Source organism: Gorilla gorilla, chromosome 2 (genome assembly GCF_029281585.2).
Source record: "Gorilla gorilla gorilla isolate KB3781 chromosome 2, NHGRI_mGorGor1-v2.1_pri, whole genome shotgun sequence".
Lineage (NCBI taxonomy): Eukaryota > Metazoa > Chordata > Mammalia > Primates > Hominidae > Gorilla > Gorilla gorilla.
Window position 1 is genome coordinate 133,703,364 of NC_086017.1, and position 21,166 is coordinate 133,724,529.

The 21,166-nt window shown below is 36.7% G+C and overlaps 1 protein-coding gene across 1 annotated transcript in view; it reads left to right on the plus strand.

Moving 5' to 3' along the window:
- SLC49A4 (solute carrier family 49 member 4) overlaps nucleotides 1-21,166 on the plus strand; it is a 96,952-nt gene that overhangs the window by 62,091 nt on the left and 13,695 nt on the right. Inside the window, exons 7-8 of the mRNA XM_004036182.4 lie at nucleotides 2,923-3,050; nucleotides 15,115-15,297. Of these exons, the coding sequence (XP_004036230.1) occupies nucleotides 2,923-3,050; nucleotides 15,115-15,297 (311 nt within the window). The remainder of the gene's footprint in view (nucleotides 1-2,922; nucleotides 3,051-15,114; nucleotides 15,298-21,166) is intronic.

Below are 21,166 nucleotides of genomic sequence, written 5' to 3' on the forward strand. Positions count from 1 at the left end.
CAAAATGTCTGTGAAGACTTTCAGTTTCATCACACTCTCTTTGATCATAACCTATTACAACAACACATTGTTAGAATGAGTCAGAAGTAGGAAAAAGGTCCCATTCGTTCTAAAAAAAAAAAAAAAGGAAAAGAATTAAAATGTTACTCTCTTAGGCAACTGCCTATAAAACTATTCTTGGTGTTTCCAAAGAGATAATATTCATTCACTTCCCAAATCATTTTACTCTGCTCAAAAACAAAATTAGGCAATCAACTTTACCATGAAGAGGAGAATCTAATTATATATTTGGGAAGATCAAATATAAGATCCATATATCACCTCAATATCTAAATACTTGAATATAATTGATACGGGATAATGTTATACCTAGACTTTATGGTTCACATAGTGTTTCAGGGATATTGAAAGAATAAATTGACATTGTAATTTCTAAATCACTTTATTTGAAGTATTAGGAAAATATAAGAAAACTAAAAGCTAAAGAAGCAGAAGGGGAATATAGTATTTGTAGGAAATCACTGATACTAAAAACACATTGACATGTCTTATTTTGACAAGAATCATACCTCATTTTTCTAGTTAAATCTCCAAGCCAATTATAGTGAGTCATTGATCACATCCTATTCTGAGCACCAAATTGGTCAAAGGGGGAACAATTATGTATCAAAAATGATGTCTCAAATGCTCCTTTGTCATTATTTTCCTTCTATACCCCTTAATTTTAACTAGATATAGATATAATTAAAGGGAAAATTTAGAATGAGGACTTTTCTGCTTTTAATTTGTTGAAATGGAAGTTCTAAAAAAATACTACCCTTACTCTGGGATCTGAAGTCAATTTCAGTTATCTCCTAGCCCTAAAATCAATTTTAAAATTACTTTCCTTGACACTGTGTTTTGGGATTCCCTAGGACAGTGCTACCTTGTAGACATACATGAGTGCTTTGGGTGATATTTTTGTAATTAAAGACTGCTATTAAAGATATTTCTTGGTCCTAATAATACACTTCAATGGTATCAGCCTATTCGAAAGGACTGGATCTCCAAAAATAGCAGACTACAGCTGTCGGTTTATTCTTGTATGATCAGTTTCTGTGAAACTTTCTTGCAATTCAACTCTGATTTGTACTAAAAGCCTGTTTTATTCTCTTATACCTTGTCATCTCTGTATCTGACAAATAAGTTTATGCAGCATACCAAAATGTAAATCTGAAAACTGTTAGGTAAGCGTGGGATTAAAACAGTCTTTTGGATTTTCTTGAGGAATATTTTGTAAAGCTGTGGAAACTTTTTCAGCATACCTAAGAATTTTCTGCTTGAGGACAAATTTAAGTCACTGGGCAAAAGTGCATTCATTTTTCCCACCAAAAGATGGCATCAGCTCTCATAGGAAGTCATTTTATTCTAGAAAACACAAACATGATTAACCATATCATGTCAAATAAGTACAAAACAGAAGATAGTATTCAAAGTTTTAAGAAGGACAGTCACATAATTACAATAGAAATGTAAATCAACTTTAGAAAATTAAAAGTGAAGAGAATATAGTAAATGTTGTATTTGAGATGGGATCAGCTATTCTATAAGAGGAACAGTTCTGAAGGACAGAATAAATTGTGCAGCCAGAGGATTGTGCCCGTACAATCAACAGTTAATCCACAGGTGAGGAAAAGCAGCTGGCAAGTGGAAAATTTTTTTGGCATAGCTAAATGATAAGCATCTCTACCAGATGCCCTTTAGTTTCATGAAGACTCAAACATGAAAACTTAAAATGCTATAAAAGTCCCAAGTTTAAAAGAATAATATTCACTATTCCAGATGCCGTGTGTGTTTTGTTCTCAGGAAGTTTACAGTCTGGTAGGGAAGACAAAAATAAATGCAAAAACAAGACAGTTTCCAATAGAGAAAGTGCTATGAAGAAATAAAATAGAAAGTGGAGGTGGGATGGGGAAAGACTTCTTCACTGAGCCCAGAGGGCCTTGTTGAACTGAGACCTGAATGACCTGAGGGGTAAACAGGAGTAAGACATGTGAAGATCCGAGTGGTACCAGCATTCCAGGCAGACGGAACAAGTACGGAAGCTACATATTGCTGTGGTAAGCAACCATGGCATGTATGAGAAACAGAAACATGGCCATCCAACTGGAGAACAGTAGAAAAAGAGAGAGCAGGGCCAGGCAGCAGGTCACATAGGACCTCAGAGGCTCTGGTGTAGGCATCTGTGTTTGTTCTCTAAGTGAGTTTGAATTTTGGGAGAGATCTTTGCAAGTTCATGTCAACAAGTTAGCCTGATTTTCAAAACTAAGATAATACATGTTCATTATAGAATGTTTGGAAAGTATAGAAAAATATAAAGAAAATGACAGTGGCACTTAAAAACTCAGAATCAACTGGGCATGGTGGCTCATGCCTGTAATACCAGCACTTGGAGAGGCTGAGGTGGGAGGATCCTTGAGCCCAGGAGTTCAAGACCAGTCTGGGCAACATAGAGAAACCCTGTACACACACAAAAAAATAATAATTAGCCCAGCTACTCAGCAGGTTGAGGTGGAAGGATTGCTTGAGCCTGGGAGGTGAGGCTGCAGTGAGCCGTGATCACATCACTACACTCCAGCCAGGCAATGGTGAGATCCTGTCTCTAAAAATAAAAAAAAATAAAAAAAAAAAAGTAAACACTCAGAATATATCCTATAAATTATAGATCCTGAACAAAGATGCCGTTTTTTGTGTTTTATAAGAGAAAAAAGAATTATCACAAAGTAACATCATACAAGAAAATTTGTTTTAAAAAAACACTGAAAACTGTCTTTTAAAAGAATATATGGAAAATTCCTCAAGTAGTTGTTAGTGAAAGTGTGTCATTTGCTTAAATAGTACTTTTAAATCCCACTAGAATTAATAGAGCGTTTTTGTTTTTAGGTTTGCAGATTTTATCAGGGGTATGCTGAAACTAATTCTTCTCCTCCTGTTTTCGGGAGCTACACTGTCATCCACGTGGTTCACCCTGACCTGTTTGAACAGCATCACACACCTACCTTTAACCACAGGTGAGCATAGGCTATTTTTGAACCTTTAATAAATATTTTCATTCACAGAAGTGTACATAACTCTGACAGTAGGACTTCTTCTTGCTTTCTGTAAGTAATTGTTAAATATACAGAAAAGTTTCTCTTGTCCAGTCATCAAACCATCATCTTAAGAGTCCAAAAAATAACTAAAAATATTTTAATTGGTATTTTTCACATGGAAAAGAAGTATAATCTTTAGCCTTAACAAATAGAGCATGGAAATGCTTATATTTGCTTAAAATTTCTATCAGAGCATAATACAAAGATTTTTATCTTGGTTATAGTCATTATATCACTGTTAAATAATAATAATCATTAACAAGGCAAAAAACTATGGTATACTTTAGTAAAATTATTTGAACCAGCCCCTATAGGTTTATTTTACATTTAGTTTTATTCCATCATTAATACAAAGCAAAACTTACTGGAAATACCTGTTGAAAGTATATTACAGCCAGCTTACTTAGCTTATCTAATGGACCTGAAACATTTTTAGTTGCTGTTGTTTTTGTTGTCATTATTAATATCATCAATTCAGAGTCTATTTTCTATTGCTGCTGTAAAAGTTATGCAAATTTAGCAACTTAAAACAACAGAAATTTATTATCTTACATTTCTGTAGAGTAGAAGTTCAATACAGGTTTCACTGGGCTAAAATCAAAATGTGAACAGACTCTAGGGAAGAATCTTTTTCCTTGCCTTTTCCAACTTCTAGAGGTCACCCACATTCCTTGTTTATGGCTCTGTCCTCTGCCTTCAGAGCCAGCAACCTTGGGTCAAGTCCTTTTCACGTTGCATTATCTGTGCCTTTCTTCCATCGTTACATCTGCTTCTGAACCCTTCCCTTCTGCCTTCCTCTTTCTTCCTCTTCCACTTTTAAGGATGCTTATGATTACATTGGACCCACCAAGATAATTTGGAAAAGTCTGTCAATTTTAAGGCCAGCTGATTAGCAACCTTAGTCCCATTTCAACCTTAATCCCCTTTGTCTTGTGAAATAGCATATTCACAAATTCCAGAGATTGTCATGAATATCTTTAGGGGGGGGAGGGCATTACTCTGCCTACCATGGGATCTTTTTAAAATTACTATGACAGATTATTATTGGCTTATAAACCAGAGACTCTGTTATTGCTCCTTCCTTTCTTCCAGCAAAATATTAAGATGCATATTTTATATTATTTGCAAGTAATATTCAGCCACCTTTTGCATTATATATTTAATTATAGGATTATTTGGTAGATTGTAAGATTGTAACAGTCATTTATAACAAGCATTTGTGTGAGTAGAAATAAATAAGAGTCTGAAAGTGACTCCATGGGGACCTATTGCCCAGTGGCATGTATGTTCCATGGGAATCTTTGAGAAGGCAGGTGTTTTTGGTCTACATTATATGTAAGGAATATCCCACTTTGGATCTCTATACTCTGTAATAAAAGAACCAGCAGTTTACACATCAGAGGCATCAAATCTTTCAAGGACAGCCATTTATTTGGGATTTCCTACCACTTTTACAGTGATAATAGGGCAAAGGGATAAGATTGCCCTATACTCAAAATTAGCAACCCCTGCACCAAGCCAGCCACCCTGGAGTGCCTCAGTAAGCTCACAAGGGCAGCACAGGGATCTGCAACATCTGTCAGATACTGGTTGAACCTCTAGTTCAGAGAAGTTCCCAGTTTCAGCATTAGATTCTGCTGCATTCTTTTCGATGACATCATATCTTTGCAAAGTAATTTTTTGGCAGTTGCTGTGATAAAAAGGAAGTACCACACAAGTACCACACAAAAATTAGTGTGGAACACAAAATGAGGGTGGGGGTGTCCAGTCTGATTCCAAAACTTTTAAAAGTCTTGCAGTGCGCATCAGTGCACACATCTCATCAATAAGTAATTGTGGTTCTTTAAGGATGAAATAAAAATATATTTCTTTCAGCTTATGGGTATTTTTTTAATGGCTACTAAATTGTTAGGACATATCATACATGTTATTAAATAGTTTGAACCAAATGATGTGATTAATGGGATTGTTAGCTGTTTCTCTTGGCCTTGGAACACTGTGAAAAAATTACTGAGATGCTAGGAGTGCTAAGAACAAAGAAGGCCTGGAAATCCCTGTTCTACACCATCCTGCCAACAGTCCCTCTTCTCTGTACACATGCTTTGCCTGGAAAACCCAGTTGTCCAAAGTAATAATTAGATACAGAGTAAAATACTGTGCACTGTTGTACACACTGGCATCCTACATTGGAGTTTTGAACAATTTTGGCAAGTATTCTGAGCCAGAGCCAGAATTTTTTTAAAATTTTATTCTGGTATAACTTCATAATTTAGCAGTTGTACAACATTCTGGTGGAACAGTCTTAGTTTACAAATCTTCTTATTCATGGCATTACATTCAGATTTTTTTTGTGTGATACTGTATGTCAAGTTAGCATCTGTGAGATTTTACAAGAACATAGTCATGAGTACATAAAGAACAGATTTCTTTCCCTTAAATTAAGTGTAGAATTTTCATTATAAGATAGTACATTCCATTAAATTTTATGTATTTTCCATTTAATGTGATAACAGCTTTATCTCTGGGTGGAGGATTAAGAATGAATTTAATTTTTTAATCTCTTTTTTTTGGTCTGGATTTGTATGAGCATGTTTTAATTTTATAATCAGGGAAAAATGTATTTGAAAATTATTCATCTTTTAAATCTTAAAATTGATGTGATTGACCCTAGTCAAAACCATATTTTACCAGTCTGGTATTGAAAACAATTATGTTGGACAGAAAGGAAAGCAGAATTCTAAATTAAGGCCAGAATTGAAAGATAGAATTGATGTGGCCACCTTAACAACCACAGAATTTATAAGTTCTACTGTTGTTTTCAATTGCAAGTAAGTTTTTGAATGTCACTTAGATACTCTTGAAAGATGTATTTTTACCTTACAAGTACACTGGGTTAAGGACTAGATTTGTCCACATTCCTTCTCTGAATTATAGCAGGTTTTTGTCTCTCTCCCCTAATACTACTTAATAGTTACTTAGGTATATATGTCTTATCTTCCCTACCAGTCTGAAAATCTGGAGCATGGTTTTGTGCCAACTCCCACTGTGGAACCTAGCACAGGCCCTGAAGAAGGAGTGAATGAATGAATGAAGTATATGTTATCTCCATTTGAGCCACAGTAAACGTTACTTGTTGCCAGTGGTAGTCAGCAATTGTGGTCACTCTTATTCAGCACTTGCTGTAGGAAGGTAGAAGGGCATGTTTTAAATGGAACACAAGAATTTGAATAAATATGTCACAGATACCCTTACAAGCCTTGTAAAAATCTGACCTAATTCCTTTTAAGTAAAAGAGGTTTCATGAAAGGAAACTTACTACAAAATCTAATTATAGACAAATCTATACCTTTAGGCTGGTATTTAAAGTCCATAATGGTAAATTCACGTTTCTTTTTTACTGGTCATTCCTATTTTAATCAGGAAAATATCTAGTCTTTTTCCTCTTTCCTAGCAAACTTAGAATTTCTTTTACGGCTTTTTATATATCAGAAGAATCTACCTGAAACGTATTTGTAAATATATGTATTAAACTGTTTAATAAATGGAAAGCTAGTTAATTTTGTTCAACCCATGTGTTATAAGTGCTACTGCTGTCTCATTAAAACTTTGTCTTTTTTTTTGAGACAGTCTCACTCTGTCACCCAGACTGGAGTGCAGTGGTGCAATTTCAGCTCACTGCAACTTCCATTTCCCAGGTTCAAGTGATTCTCATGCCTCAGCCTCCCAAGTAGCTGGGATTACAGGAGTGAGTCACCACGCCCAACCTCATTAAAACTAAAATTTTCTCTTGCAATCTTTCTGTAGTTCACTGGTTGTGATATTATTGTTACCATCTCTACAGAAGAAAAACTGGGTCATTCCAGTCTATCCCAGAGCATACTGTTTTGATACATTTACTTGCTTACATATATCCTATTGGAGGCTTTTCCTTAGGGAAACTCAGAATATTTAAAATTGCATTATGTCTTTATTAATTGAAGTACTTAGAATAGGGCGAATAAATAACCTCATGACCAGATAACACGAGTTTCAAAATCTTGAAGTTTATGCAATAAACAAAATTTTGAAAATACATTATTCACCTTATCTGAGAACTAGATGTCTAGCAGCCCTGTTAGCCACAACTCACCAAGTCATTTTGTACTGAACAGATGAATGCTTTGAAAATGGCATTTTGAAAAGTGTTAGCACTTTGTTGAGTTTACTGAAACAGTATAATTTGACTGTTTGACAGAAGTTGCCTTGGGAGAGATTATTTATCTAATTTCATCTAAACTTACTAGAATGCTATGACAGTGATATCAGAAACATGCTGGATGGGGGAGTAAGGAAGGACAACTAGCTAAACAGAAGCCCCCAGGGAGTGATAGCTGACCACAAGGTGACTTCAAGTGTTATTTAAAGAAAGGAAACATACCCAGTTGTATTGAAAGGCATGCAACAGCTGGGTCAGTGGCTTATGCCTATAATACCAGCACTTTGGGAGGCCAAGGCAATAGGATCACTTGAGGCCAGGAGTTTGAGATCAGCCTGAGCAACATAGTGGGGCCATGTCCCTACAAAAAATAAAAAAATTACCAGATATCATGGCATGTTTCTGTAATCCCAGCTATTCAGGGGGCTGAGGTGGGAGGATCACTGGAGCCTGGAAGTTCGAGGCTATAGTGAGCCATGACCACTGCACTCCAACCTGGATGACAGAGTGAGATCCTGTCTCTTAAAAAAAAAAAAAAAAAAAAGGGCATTCAACATGTATAGGCTAGAGAGTAATCCTCTTACTATATTTTCATGTCTTTTGCCTCTGTTCTTAACTACTGTTTTCAATTTTATGGACTAAAAGTGACAAAGTCTCGTGCTCATGACAGACTGCTCAAGGAAGAAAAAGTAGAATATGGATTAAAAGAAGAGAATGGATTTGTGAAAAATCTTAATGTAAGAATCATTAAATGCTGAGGCAGATCATATAATGTTTATCCATGGAGATTTTCAAGAAGAGAAATAAGTCTTGCAGCAGATTCTGTGTTTCTTACAGTTAGAGGGCTTGACTAGGTATCAGTGAGCGTTCCATGATTTAATAGTACCTTACAGCAAAATATGCCTCATCCTCTTTTGGAACCACAGTTGCATATACTGCATATTTTAATCAGAAGTAGGTTATGAAGGCCACAGCAGTCACTTTTTTTTTTAGGAAGAAATGTGATGCTGAGAGAAGAGGTACAGCTCAGTGATATAGAAATGTATATATCTGTGTGTGTACACACATACATGTGTATTCTATGTATTCAGCACACTCAAAACCTATGAAAAAACTATATAGTTAGCAAACACTGTGAATGTTTCTTCTGGCTGCTTGTTGTTTCTGTTTATATGTGCCTTCATTTGCAAAAGGTGTATTTTCACTTGTTCAAGTTTAATTGGATTGTGAAATATTTGTAATAAAGGTCTAATCTAATAATTCCCAGTTAACTTTCCTAACTTTATCATGAAATAAAAGTTCAGTCAGTATGCACAATAATAAAAGTTTGTCCAGTAAAGTGTGTTAATGTTATAAGCCTACACTTCAGGGACATTTCTTGATTCTACTCCTTAAGATATAATTCTTGATTCTACTCCTTAAGATAATTATTATCTACTCCTTAAGATAATAAAAATCTGTTGTGTTATTTTATAATGCTACTTATTTCTTCATAAAACTGTAAACAAATCTATTATTCTTTTCCACTAAGAAGCACCTACAAGTTTTTTGTTTATTTGTTTTTCTTCTGAAACAGTCTCACTCTGTTGTCCAAGCTGGAGTACACTGGTGCGACCTTGGCTCACGGCACCCTCAACCTCCCAGGCTGAAGCTATCCTCCCACCTCAGACTCCCAAGTTACTGGCTATGGTGTGCCACCACGGCCAGCTAACTTTCGTTGTTTTTTTTTTTTTTTTTTTTTTGTAGAGATGGGGTTTTGCCACGTTGTCCAGGCTGGTCTCGAACTCCTGAGCTTAAGCGATTCGCCCACCTTGGCCTCCCAAAATGTTGGGATTGCAGATGTGAGCCCCATGCCTGGCAAGATTTTTGTTTTTAATATCCTGGTTAAGTTCTCCTCCCTACATGTATTTAAATTTGTTATTGATCTACTTAAATGAACTTTAGGCATCATCTAATATAATTTATCATTGAGTAAGTGAATCTCTTCTATCACATCCCAGGTATATGTTCACCTGTCTACAACTTAAATATCTCCCACAAGAGAAGACATCACCTGTTTTGTTGTTAGCTCTGGGGCCTAGAATGTTCATCCTCCCAGTGAGTTATAACTGACTTGGAGCAACATAGCTTGCAGAGAACAAGTCAACTCCCTTTCTCTTCCACTGACAGCCCTCAAAACATTTGAAGACAGCTGTCATGTCTGACCTTAGCTTTTAATGTAACCATCCCGCCCTGCCCCCGACCCCATTCTTAGGACCATTCCTCATCGGATGTGGATTCCACACCACTGACCTGCTGGATGACTCTCTTCTAAACCTATCATAGATTGCTAGGGTCCTCCTTAAAACATTTTACTAGAATTTAGCACACTTTTCCTGCTGCATTCAGCACCAAGGCTGTTGCTTCTCATGGTTAGACATGCTTTTTTTTTTTGGAGAGAGGAATATAATTATCATCTTAACGCTGTGCATATAAATGGTTGCTGGGGCAGCAGGTGTCCATCATATTCCTTAGAGTATAAGAGTGATCTGAGGATAGAGTGTGTTTTATTTACTGCTCTAACATAGCAGCCTCCACATAATAGGTATCTGATAAGTAGTTTTGAAGAAAGGCTTAAGCTAAGTTTTCCCTCTTATATACTTAAACAATTTGGGGCCAGTTTTGTATTTAATGTGATTAAAATTCATCTTTTTGTTTGTAACCTTTTGATGTTCTTTGTTTTTGGTTCTGTCATATAATGTGCAGTCACTTCCAGCTTTTGTGCTGAATACGGATTTGGGAAATAGGCCTTTCATGTCAATACCATTGGATTAAAAAATACCATGCCTTGTTACTTTTTTTTTTTCACTGTGACACAGTGAATTGGCAGAAAACATGCTAGAGTCTGTAAGCCTTAATCATATTATTAGCGCTGATAATTTACACTATTTCTAAATAAGCTGTTTTTTTACTTTCAGAAATTTGGTCACTTCAACTGTAAAATACTTTACCTGCCTCAAAGAGCTGATAGGATGATCAAATAAGATAATATATGTGAAAGCAGTTTTTAAAATATTTTTAGAAATTATATAAATCCAAGATTATAAAGTTGTAATTGTTATTGCTGTCTTGAGAATCTCGTTAGATGTTGATAGAATAGTTCTTATTCTTATCTGTGATTTGTTTTATAACCACTGATCCCCAAAGTTTTTAGTGTAACTTTAGTTAATAAAAATATTCAGGCCAGGCATGGTGGCTCACACCTGTAATCCCAGCACTTTGGGAGGCCAAGACAGGCAGATCACGAGGTCAGGAGATCGAGACCATCCTGGCTAATACGGTGAAACCCTGTCTCTAGTAAGAATACAAAAAATTAGCCGGGCATGGTGGTGGGTGCCTGTAGTCCCAGCTACTTGGGAGGCTGAGGCAGGAGAATGGCGTGAACCCAGGAGGCAGAGCTTTCAGTGAGCCGAGATCACGCCACTGCACTCCAGCCTGGGCAACAGAGTGAGACTCCATCTCCAAAAAAAAAAAAAAGTATTCACACATAGTTTTGTTTCCCTAAAGTTTAGTAATTTGGTTTTTTATGGGCACAAGGGTGGGGAGGAGTATTTTCAGGGTTATGATCCAAGTCATGTGCTTGAAATACATTCATTTTTAACTGTAGTTTGTGCTACACAGGACTTTGTTTTTTACCATTTAAAGTGTGGGCCCATGAAATTTTATTAGCTTTTTATTAGAAAAAAAATCTGCATCAGCACTTCAGTTGTGTTTGTTCTGCTGAATTACCTTGAATTTTTAATTGAAAGGCAGTTGATTGTAATTTTAGTATCAGTATTATACAAAGTTATGGAAATATTTAATGATCATGTAGTTTGAACCCTCTATGACAAGCAGGAAATTATCTTGTCTGCCTGACTTTTAATAGATGACATTCACCCACTGAATGTATGAGAACTGAAAACTCAAATGGAAGTCAAATTCAGACTTGGAATAATCAGCATCTGCTTTATGCATGCCCCAGAACACTGGAATATATTAAATCAGTCCTGACACAGCTACCTTCCCCCATTCTGATGATGAAGATCTCAATCTAACCCCTTCCTGGGTAAATTATTGTGATTTTTTACTTTCTGCAATAGTAAGTGATTTCCACATGTCTATCCATTGTTATAGAAACCTCTTGGTCATCACTTTTACAGTAATACAAGAAGCAAACACCAAGACTGAGACAATTGAATGAAAATCTCTAATTTTTGATTACTGGCCTCTGAAGTTATATCATCCATTTATCCTACATATAGTAGCCCATTTGTCCTCCATATAATAGGAATTCTAACAAATGAAGTGGGAAAATCTTCATGTCAAGGATCCTGCGCCAAGGCTGTGTTATGTGGCTCCTGGGTATAGACATCTGCTCTTTGGGTCAGCTCACCTGCTGATAACCATTTCTGAGCTAATGAGCTCACAAACTCACATCAAGTGGAGTTGTGTCCGCTGTCCATTCATTTGTTCATAATGAAATTTCTTTTAATTTTATTAAATAAGTAAGCTATACACATAGTAAAAAATTCAAATTCAAGTAGTAGAAAAAGAGTACAGAGTGAAAAGTCTCTACTCTCCTGTGACCCCCCAGTTTTCCTCTCTAAAGGCAAATCTGATTGCCAGCTTCTTCTGTATTCTCCCAGGGAATTCTGTATATTTACAGATAGATAACGTGTATGTGCCGTTTATTTTAATATAACATACTTTTCAGCACCTTTTTCACTTATGTATCTTGGTTATTAATATTATTATAATACATACAGAGGTGCCTCATTTTTAATTGTATAATATTTCTTTGGATGTTTTATAAATTTTTAACCAACCAACACTGCCCCCATTGGGGGATACTTAGTTTGTTTTGAATCTTTTCACACTATATTTTTTCGGATAAGTGTTCTTTGTATACCTATACCTGCATAGCAGTAGGATAAATTCCTAGGCATGGAATTGCTAGGTCAAAGAGTAATTACATTATTTATTTTGATAGACATTTCCAAATTACTCACCAGAAGATGAGCTATTTACAGTTTCATCAGGAATGTTTAACCACAATAAAAATTTTATCTTTCCAACGACAGTTAATTATCCCTCATCTTCCAAGTTCCTCCCAGGATTTAGATACATAAAAAGCCAAAATCCAAAGATTCTTAATAAGCATGAAATGAGGGCCAAGGGAGTTTTATGGTCTTGAGGTCTCAGGGTTTTCAGACAGAGCCCGCTGCTTCCCCGTCAGATGTATCAGAAGAGACTGGACTCTTCTGACACACCCCATGCCTCTTTCTTTGTACCATGCTTGATTTAAAAAATCATTAAAGTCAAATCTCTCTTTTCAAGACTCTATATTGATAGTTCCCTTTCAGTGTGTTCTTATTATATTTTCATTATTTTACCACATAGAATTATTCTATTAACCAGATTGTGATTATTTTTCAATTATTACATTTTAATTTGTCTGATTACAAATTGTGTGGAGAACATTTCCTTCAGAAATAAAAATGTAGAAAGTATTATTTCAAAACATGTTTCCTAAAAACAGCTAATTCCATTGGAATTTGGGAATCTTTACTCAGAAGTAGCACTTGCTGGTCCTTAAGAGCTTGATTTCTTTCCTGTTACTTACTTCAGTATTTTCTTGTTTTAAACTCTTAGGCTCATCTAGGTTTTGGTCAATGGTTCTCTGTCCTCTGACTACCACTGACTGATCAATAAATTTTTATTTAAAAAAAACTTTATTATTATTATCATTATTATTATTATTTGGAGAAACAGGGTCTCACCATGTTACCCAGGCTGGTCTCAAACTTTTGGGCTCAAGCAGCCCTGCCTCAGCCTCCCAAAGGGATTACAGGCATGAGCCATCATGCCAGCTTGATCGATAGATTATTCTAGGCCAGGTGCGGTGGCTCATACTTGTAATCCCAGCACTTTGGGGGGCCAAGGCAGGTGGATCACTTGAGGTCAGGAGTTTGAGACCAGCCTGGCCAACATGGTGAAACCCTGTCTCTACTAAAAATACAAAAAAAAATTAGCTTGGCATGGTGGCACGAACCTGTAATCCCACATACTCAGGAGGCTGAGGCAGGAGAATCACTTGAACCGGGGAGGTGGAAGTTGCAGTGAGCCGAGATCACACCACTGCACTTTAGCCTGGGCAACAGAGCAAGACTCCGTCTCAACAATAATAATAATAGTAATTAATTAATAATTCTAAAGTGTTTTAGAAATACAATACTCTATAGAAGCCACCAGTGATATTCCATCCCTAGATTTCCTAATGTACCACTAATGAGTCATATGTAAGTAGAAAATGTGATTGATTTATTTGATCTACATCTAGTAAATATATTGTGAACATGAAGTATTAGGTTACGTTTTAAGAATCTCTTGAAAATTATGTCACATTTTAAATGGTATTTATCATAGCTATCAGATGCTTCCCAAGTAATTGTGCAAATAATTTGGTCACTGCCTTAGCCAGCAGTGTGTTGTTTATTCACTAAGTGATTCTTTTGTTATCTATTTCCATATCTATCTTCTATTCAAAGAAACAAATTACCAACTATCTGTATTATCAGAATATACTAAATATTTTATAATCCCCGAAGACTAATGTAATTGGAGGGGAAGCAAGAGTGGAGGTTAATTAGAGAAATTATATTAGAAATCAGTGTGTACTATTATTTTTTTTTTTTACCCCTTCAACAGTGTCATGAACTGTTAATGATTGCATCAGTTATGGTAAACTCTGGTAATCTGATATGTTCTGTGAGTGTGTGAATAATACATAACAGATTTAATGTAACTTCCTTACTTTCTGCAGTTCCCATACAGGATTGTTTTTTTCCTTAACAAATATTTTTATTAAAAATATTTTCCTTGTAACCTTAAACTTAGGATAAATTCTACTCATTATTATCAGTAAATATGATATACTTATTAGGATATAGGGACATGTTTTAGGTTTCTAAATAGGGTATCATTCTTTCCTTTTGGGTTCTGTTTTCACCTTCAAGTTAAAATTTACAAGGGTTTATAGACAGACAGTAGTAGGGATGATTAAAATTAATTGTAGTATATTTCCCCAGACTTTCTTATAAGAATAATATCCTTATTCAATAGACTTTGCCACAGAATAGTGTTAATAGACATTTTATGGTTTGATTGGGGATCCTAGTCACTATTAATTGTACATTTCTGGATGAAATCTTTTTCTGTGTTTCAAAAAAGTTACTTATTTAAAAAAAATGTTGACCTAAAACCCATTCCAAAATTGAGGACTAATTCCATTGTGTTTCTCAAGAAATTACATACTGCATAATGTTTATTTTGTGCTTGGAAGCAATTATTAACCAATCTCTTTAAATATGTAATTTTCAGTAACAATTAATGTTTCTGACATTTATTCTTAGATTTTACACTCTCCTTCTAAAATTATGGAACAAGTCTACAGGAATGTGACCAAGCAGGAGAAGAATCCTTTTAATTATATGATAGTGGTAAATTGTTTTGTGTTCTGGAATAATCCACCAGAAAGGTAAAGGAGATAAACTGGTACCCATCCAGCAATAAAATGGTTTTGTATCTTCTCCAGAAAACCGCAGCAAAGAGCTGGCAGATGTGTGATGCTTTGTCAAACTTTATCAACTACCTTTGAAAAGAAGAAATTTTTGAGTCAATACTTAGGAAAGAGAACACCCCGAAGATCTGTCTGATATGACTCACTGCCACTAGTGTGAAACTAAAATGTTTGTGTTTTTATTTTAGTGACATTGTATGCCTCCTGTATTCTCCTGGGAGTGTTCTTGAATAGCAGTGTGCCTATATTTTTTGAGCTTTTTGTGGAAACTGTCTACCCAGTTCCAGAAGGAATTACTTGTGGAGTTGTCACTTTTTTGAGTAATATGTTTATGGGAGTACTTTTATTTTTTCTCACATTTTATCATACAGGTAAGAAATTTGATTTTTTATTTACTATCTAAATGTGTTACAAGAAAAGTTTGGGTCACTAGTGTATAGAAGTTTTTATATGGAGAAGTCTCACCGAGGCAAATTACTTTATGTGAACTTCCATTGCCAGTAAAAGAAAAATTCCTCAGTTGTTTTTCTTAAAATGCATTCTAGCTCAAGTGCACCCTCACTCTTCTCTGCCCCGCCCCTGTACTCCCCCACCCCCGAATTTCTGAATTAATTAACCTGGGCTGGAGCCCAGTATTTGTATTTTTAAAATCCTCCCCACCCCCCACGCCTTACCCTACCAGGTGATTCAAATATGTAGATTCTCATTGAGAACCTCTGGTCTATTGCTTTTTAAAAACTACTTCGAATCTCTCTTAACACAGGGTGTAAATTAATGTTAGGGGTGTATATGGAGTTTAAAGCCTGAGGGATGAATGAGAGGATGTCACCCAATGTAAGGAATGCTCTAAAATGTGACACTCCAAGAGGCCGAATTGTTTATAGGAGTGTTTCCGACAGGGTTATGACTGAAATAATAACCGTGCTAACCTCCTTGACTGGAAAGCAAATTTTGAAACTTTTTTTTTTTTTTTGAGACAGAATCTCACTCGGTTGCCCAGGCTGGAGTGCAGTGGCGCGATCTCAACTCACTGCAACCTCTGCCTCCCGGGCTAAAGCGATTCTCCCGCCTCAGCCTCCCGAGTAGCTGGGACTACAGGCAGGTGCCACCATGCCTGACTCATTTTTGTGTTTTTAGTAGAGACAGGGTTTCACTGTGTTGGCCAGGCTGGTCTGGAGCTCCTGACCTCAAGTAATACACCCACCTCAGCCTCCCAAAGTGCTGGGATTACAGGCATGAGCCGCTGTGCCTGGCCAGAAACTTTCAAAGCCAGTGTGAAACATAATTATCCCTGGGTTTTGGACAACTTCTGGCATAGCACTTTCACCCAACAGCAAAAAGTGTCCATAGGATAGATGAATTTCTTAATATAATGAACAGTACATTAGATTGTTTCTGTCAATCAGTAATGCAGGTAAAGTAGGTCTTTGCTAAACCTGATACAAGTTAGGTTTATCATATGAAGGAGAGTGATATTAATGAAGTCAGAAGGCCACTCTTTGTTGTCCTGGAAACACGTGCTTCCATTAGGGAAAAGTGCCATCACCAGCAATCAGGTTCTTTGCTTCCAATTAGTTTTCTCAACAGCGAAGTCTGACAATCATTACATATCAGCTTTAATCCACTTCAGTTGTATCACAATTTAAATTAAGTGGCTTACTGCCTGTCTGCCTGGTAAAGCATCGGAGATGGCTGTGATCCCCCCTGGGATGGTAGAAGCAGTTTTCCAGCCGATGGGCACAGCTTTGCTTAGTGGTTGGTGCCGCCCAGCAGAGCATGGTTTTTCCTGTCAGCTAGAAATAGAGTTTTGTCCTCCCAGTATTTAAAAAGAACAACAGCAGGTGCCAGATAATGTTATCCCCCAATAAATCTTTTGCTTATGGTCTCTAGGATATAACAAACACATTTTTGTTGATCAGTTTAAGGCAGAGAAGACACCAATAATGGAAACTGCCCTAAACTGTCTTACTGCAGCAGAGCTCCATGCACACCTGACCATTTTGCCTGGCCAGTAGTTTATCTCTGTCACTCTCCTGAGTCCTGCTGCGGTTTTGACTTGTTTAACAGCATCTGGTGTCTGGAGTGAATTAAATAGAACCGACGTCAGTCAGTGCTCATTCCTCATTTTGCAAATTCATAGTGACCAGATATAAGCAGATATTTTATTTCTTTGGCAGAGGGAGCAGAAGGAACACTTAGCACTATTTCTGCCCATTTCTGATATAATCAAGGATTTTTCTAGCTGGGAGAAACAAAACTTCCCTCTTTTTGGTCAGTTTCTGACCACGTGTTCTTATACATGTTTGTGTAGATGTTAAAAAGTTTCCACCTAAACTTTGTGACTATTGTGAACAAAAGTGAAACTTATTTTTTAAATAATTTCAATGTTTCTTTTAGATTCAAGGAGTACATGTGCAGGATTGTTACATGGGTATATTGCATGACAATGAGGTTTGGGACATGAATGATCCCATCACCCAGGTAGTGAGCATAGTACCCTATGAAACTATAAATAATCATTAATTTTAATCCACCAGGGTGGTTTCCAGGAAAAAGGTCTCATTAAATTTTGGCATTTTAGGCAGTTAATGAGAAGATACCTGTAAAAGAGCCAAGTCCAGGGCACAGCTGGCACCCACCAATGTTTGTTTTGTTTCTTCTAGATAATTAGCTGACTGATGCTAGGAATTTAAATATCTAGTCTTCCATTGTAAAGAAATGCTTTTATATGTGTATTTATGAGTGTGCATAATGAATACACAAAAACATCGTCCACATCTCTCTAGGGCTAAAGTTACTAGAACCATGAAATCTGTGTTGAAACTCTTTTTAGTAGGATTAATTGATCTTCCCCTAAAAGTCCTGCAGCAGAGGTCCACATTCTTTGTGGTCTCAGGTATGATTATACACAAATTGCAAATCTAAAAATTCTGTAAAACTGTTTCCTAACAATAACTGTTAGTTCCACAGCCTAGTACCCTAAACATTTTATATGATAAACTGAACCCCCTTCCATTAAAGCCAGTGTTCATATGTCATTATTCAGTTATTTTGAAACTTGAAAACTCACCCAGAAGTTAATTATATGTCAAAATTCAACTATTAGTTATGTGATTAGAAGGCCTGAATTTTTTAGGGGTGGGGGAGACAGGGTCTTGCTGTGTCACCCAGTCTGGAGTACAGTGGCACCATTATGGCTCACTGCAACGTTGGCCTCCCAGCCTCAAGTGATCCTCCCACCTCAGCCTCCCAAGTAGCTGGGACCACAAGCATGTGCCACCAAACCTGGCTAATTTTTTGTATTTTTTGTAGAGATGGGGTTCTGCCATGTTGCCCATGCTGGTGTTGAACGCCTGGGCTCAAGCAATCCACCTGCCTTGGCCTCCCAAAGTGCTGAGATTACAGATATGAGCCACCACACCCAGCCTAGAAGGCCTAATTTTTAATCATCATAAAGATCTGTGGTTTTTTAAGTCACTTCTCAAGGAAGTACTAAACTTCCTGACTAGGGTTTTTCCCCCTACAGTGTGCTATCTGATAAATGAATACATCGGATAATTTTTCAGGGCTATACAGACTAACCCCAAAATGACCATAATGGAATGTCTTGCCTAGCAAGCTAGGTTCTGCTGGCAATTTGCTTGCAGATTAGAGCCATTGCAGTCATTGAGGGCAAATGTGGTTCAGGCTCCTATACCAATGCCACTGGCTTATTTGGAGCCCTGGGTCACAGGGTCTCCACCTCCTATTTCAGTTCTGCTTTGGGTACCTGGAACCTTGTCAGAAGTTTTTTAGAGTTTTACTGACTTGGATTTTTCAAGGTCACTTTCAAAAAAAAAGTTGTTACTTGCTCCCTAATATAAACATATTTGTAAAATGGAGTTGCTTCCTGTGTTTGTTTTGAGAATCCCATTGAGTTGACATAGCACGGTGATGCTTTATTCTAATGATGTCACATAGAAAAATCAATTTGAGAATGCTGTTATATCCTTTATGTGCTCTGCAATGTATTCTGTTTAATATTCTGAAGTTTGTGTTATCTGTTACTTTTTGTTCCAGAAGCTTTGCAGCGGGTTTTGCTAAAAGCATCATGATTTTTATCTCAGCTCTTTCATTTTAAAGTGGCTGACCATGAATGTGAGGCTGTGTTGTCACTCAAAAGATTCAGGGGCCTGGCAGAGGTGGGAGGCATTGACTAATGGTTACCAGGAAAACAAAGAGCAGGTGCAACAGATGTGGACTAGTGAGAAGTAATTTTATATCTAAGAAGCAGAATAATGGAATGTGATGGTAAGATCTACTGGGTAATTGATGTGGAATGAAGATAGCAGGGCATTATCCTGGGAAATCATGGGGTCAGCTGGCTGCTCACCTTGAGTGAGAAAGGAGACAATCTTGTTAAATCATCATAAAAGAAAATAGGAAGTTTGTTCTGGAGAGTGGTAGCTGGAAACAGACAAGTACTTATAAGTGGTAGAAACCAAAAGCGTGGCGCCACTGCAGGGAAAGATGAGGTGAAAAGTACAACAGTGCTTCCAGAAGAAAAAGTAAGAGGATGAGCAAAATCCCAATTAATTCAGTCCCAACAGAGCCTCACCATTTGGTGCAGAGCCCACTTCACTGAGTAAAGTCGAGCACCTGTCTAAACTATAAGTTGGCAGAATGAGCACTCCAACTGCTGTGTAGTAGACAGTAGAGACACAGCGGAAGTATGGGGCAGACTGTAGGCCCCTGCCTTCAAGTGTGGATTTATATTTTATCTAGTGAAAGGCAAAGGGAAGGAGTATTAGAAAACCATGCTCATTTTAAAAGATGAAAAGAATTATAATACAAAAATTTCAGTGGCTCGCGATTCTGTTAGTTCATCTACATCAGGGTCAGAAAGGGGATCAGAAAGGACAGCAGCTGACTTTGCTACTGCCAAGTCAAATTAGATTTTAAAGCAAGTCATTTCCTTGCTTATTAGAGCACCTAAACAGTGGTTTATGTGAATGGTTTTCAGCAGGAAAATGTAGAGGTTCTCCTATCTCTGACTTTTTGCTTTCTAAAAAGGCAAATAATTTCGAAGAACACTTGTAGTTGATTGAGACAAGTGAATTTACTGAGAGGTGGATTTGACTTTTCAGAGAGAGGCACACAGTAAAAACCAGTCAACAAACCATGGCGCTAAAGAGCAATTATGAGACGTTTTTAGAGATTTCATCTGAACCTATGTAGAAGAAATGATTGTACAATTCTAATAGTAACTCTGAAATAAAAGATCTGTTTTGACAATATTTGAAATGTTTCTTAGTTTAAGAAAAGCAAGAACAAGCTGATTGTTGCTATGTGTGTTGCTCTAGTTCCCCATAAAATACAGTCTCTAAGATATAGCAACTATCGTTGTAAACTTTTTGTCAATTACCATACTTTTTTTATCTGTTGCTTAAAACTTGACCCTGAAGTCCAAGTTCTCCCTTTTAATACAAACAAAATGCTATTGTCTATATTTTACTACTTTTTAATTTTTTACTGCTTCTTTTTGCCTAGTAAAATTATCAGAAATTCAGGGGTTATATAGTCAACATAAAAGCAGAAAATGCCCAGTGTGCCATTTCAGGGAACATCAGAATGAAGACAAGATCTCGTAGATCACATCTTCTCTGAGTATTTAGACTATGTCCAATCCAAGTAAAGCAGAGAAAACAGCTTTGCATAAAAATACCATTGAAATATATGTCTTTGTTACATACTATAGAATAGCATGTCTGACTTTTAAAACATAGTAATTGAGAGGTGGGGAGTCTGTATTTGTGAGCATATTACAGAAAAAAAGGTATTGCAGCACCTTTTCTTGCCAGTCAGTTTTCTGATTTCCATTCCTGAGCATAAATTGCTCCTTTAGCCATAAGAATTATGGATTAAACTAAAGCAGCAGTGTGGAAATCTTTAGGATGACTTTTGAAGATTAAGGCAGTATTAGCATTTTGTAGAAGTACAAAGGGAAAATATAAACCCATAACAGTGACCAAAAAAGAAAAAAGGCACCAAGGAGCTTATTTTCCTTGTTTATTTTTTGAATTGAAACTGCTGAATGGATATTAAACTAGAAACGTTGTCCCCACCACCTTCACCAACCTCTTTATGCCAAGGAGCTATTCACTTCAGAGCCTTGGGATTGACTGGCAGATGGGATTGGGGTAGAGGAAGGCTGAACAGATGCACAGCCCTAGGGTCCCTGGAGCTCCAGGAAGCAGCTAG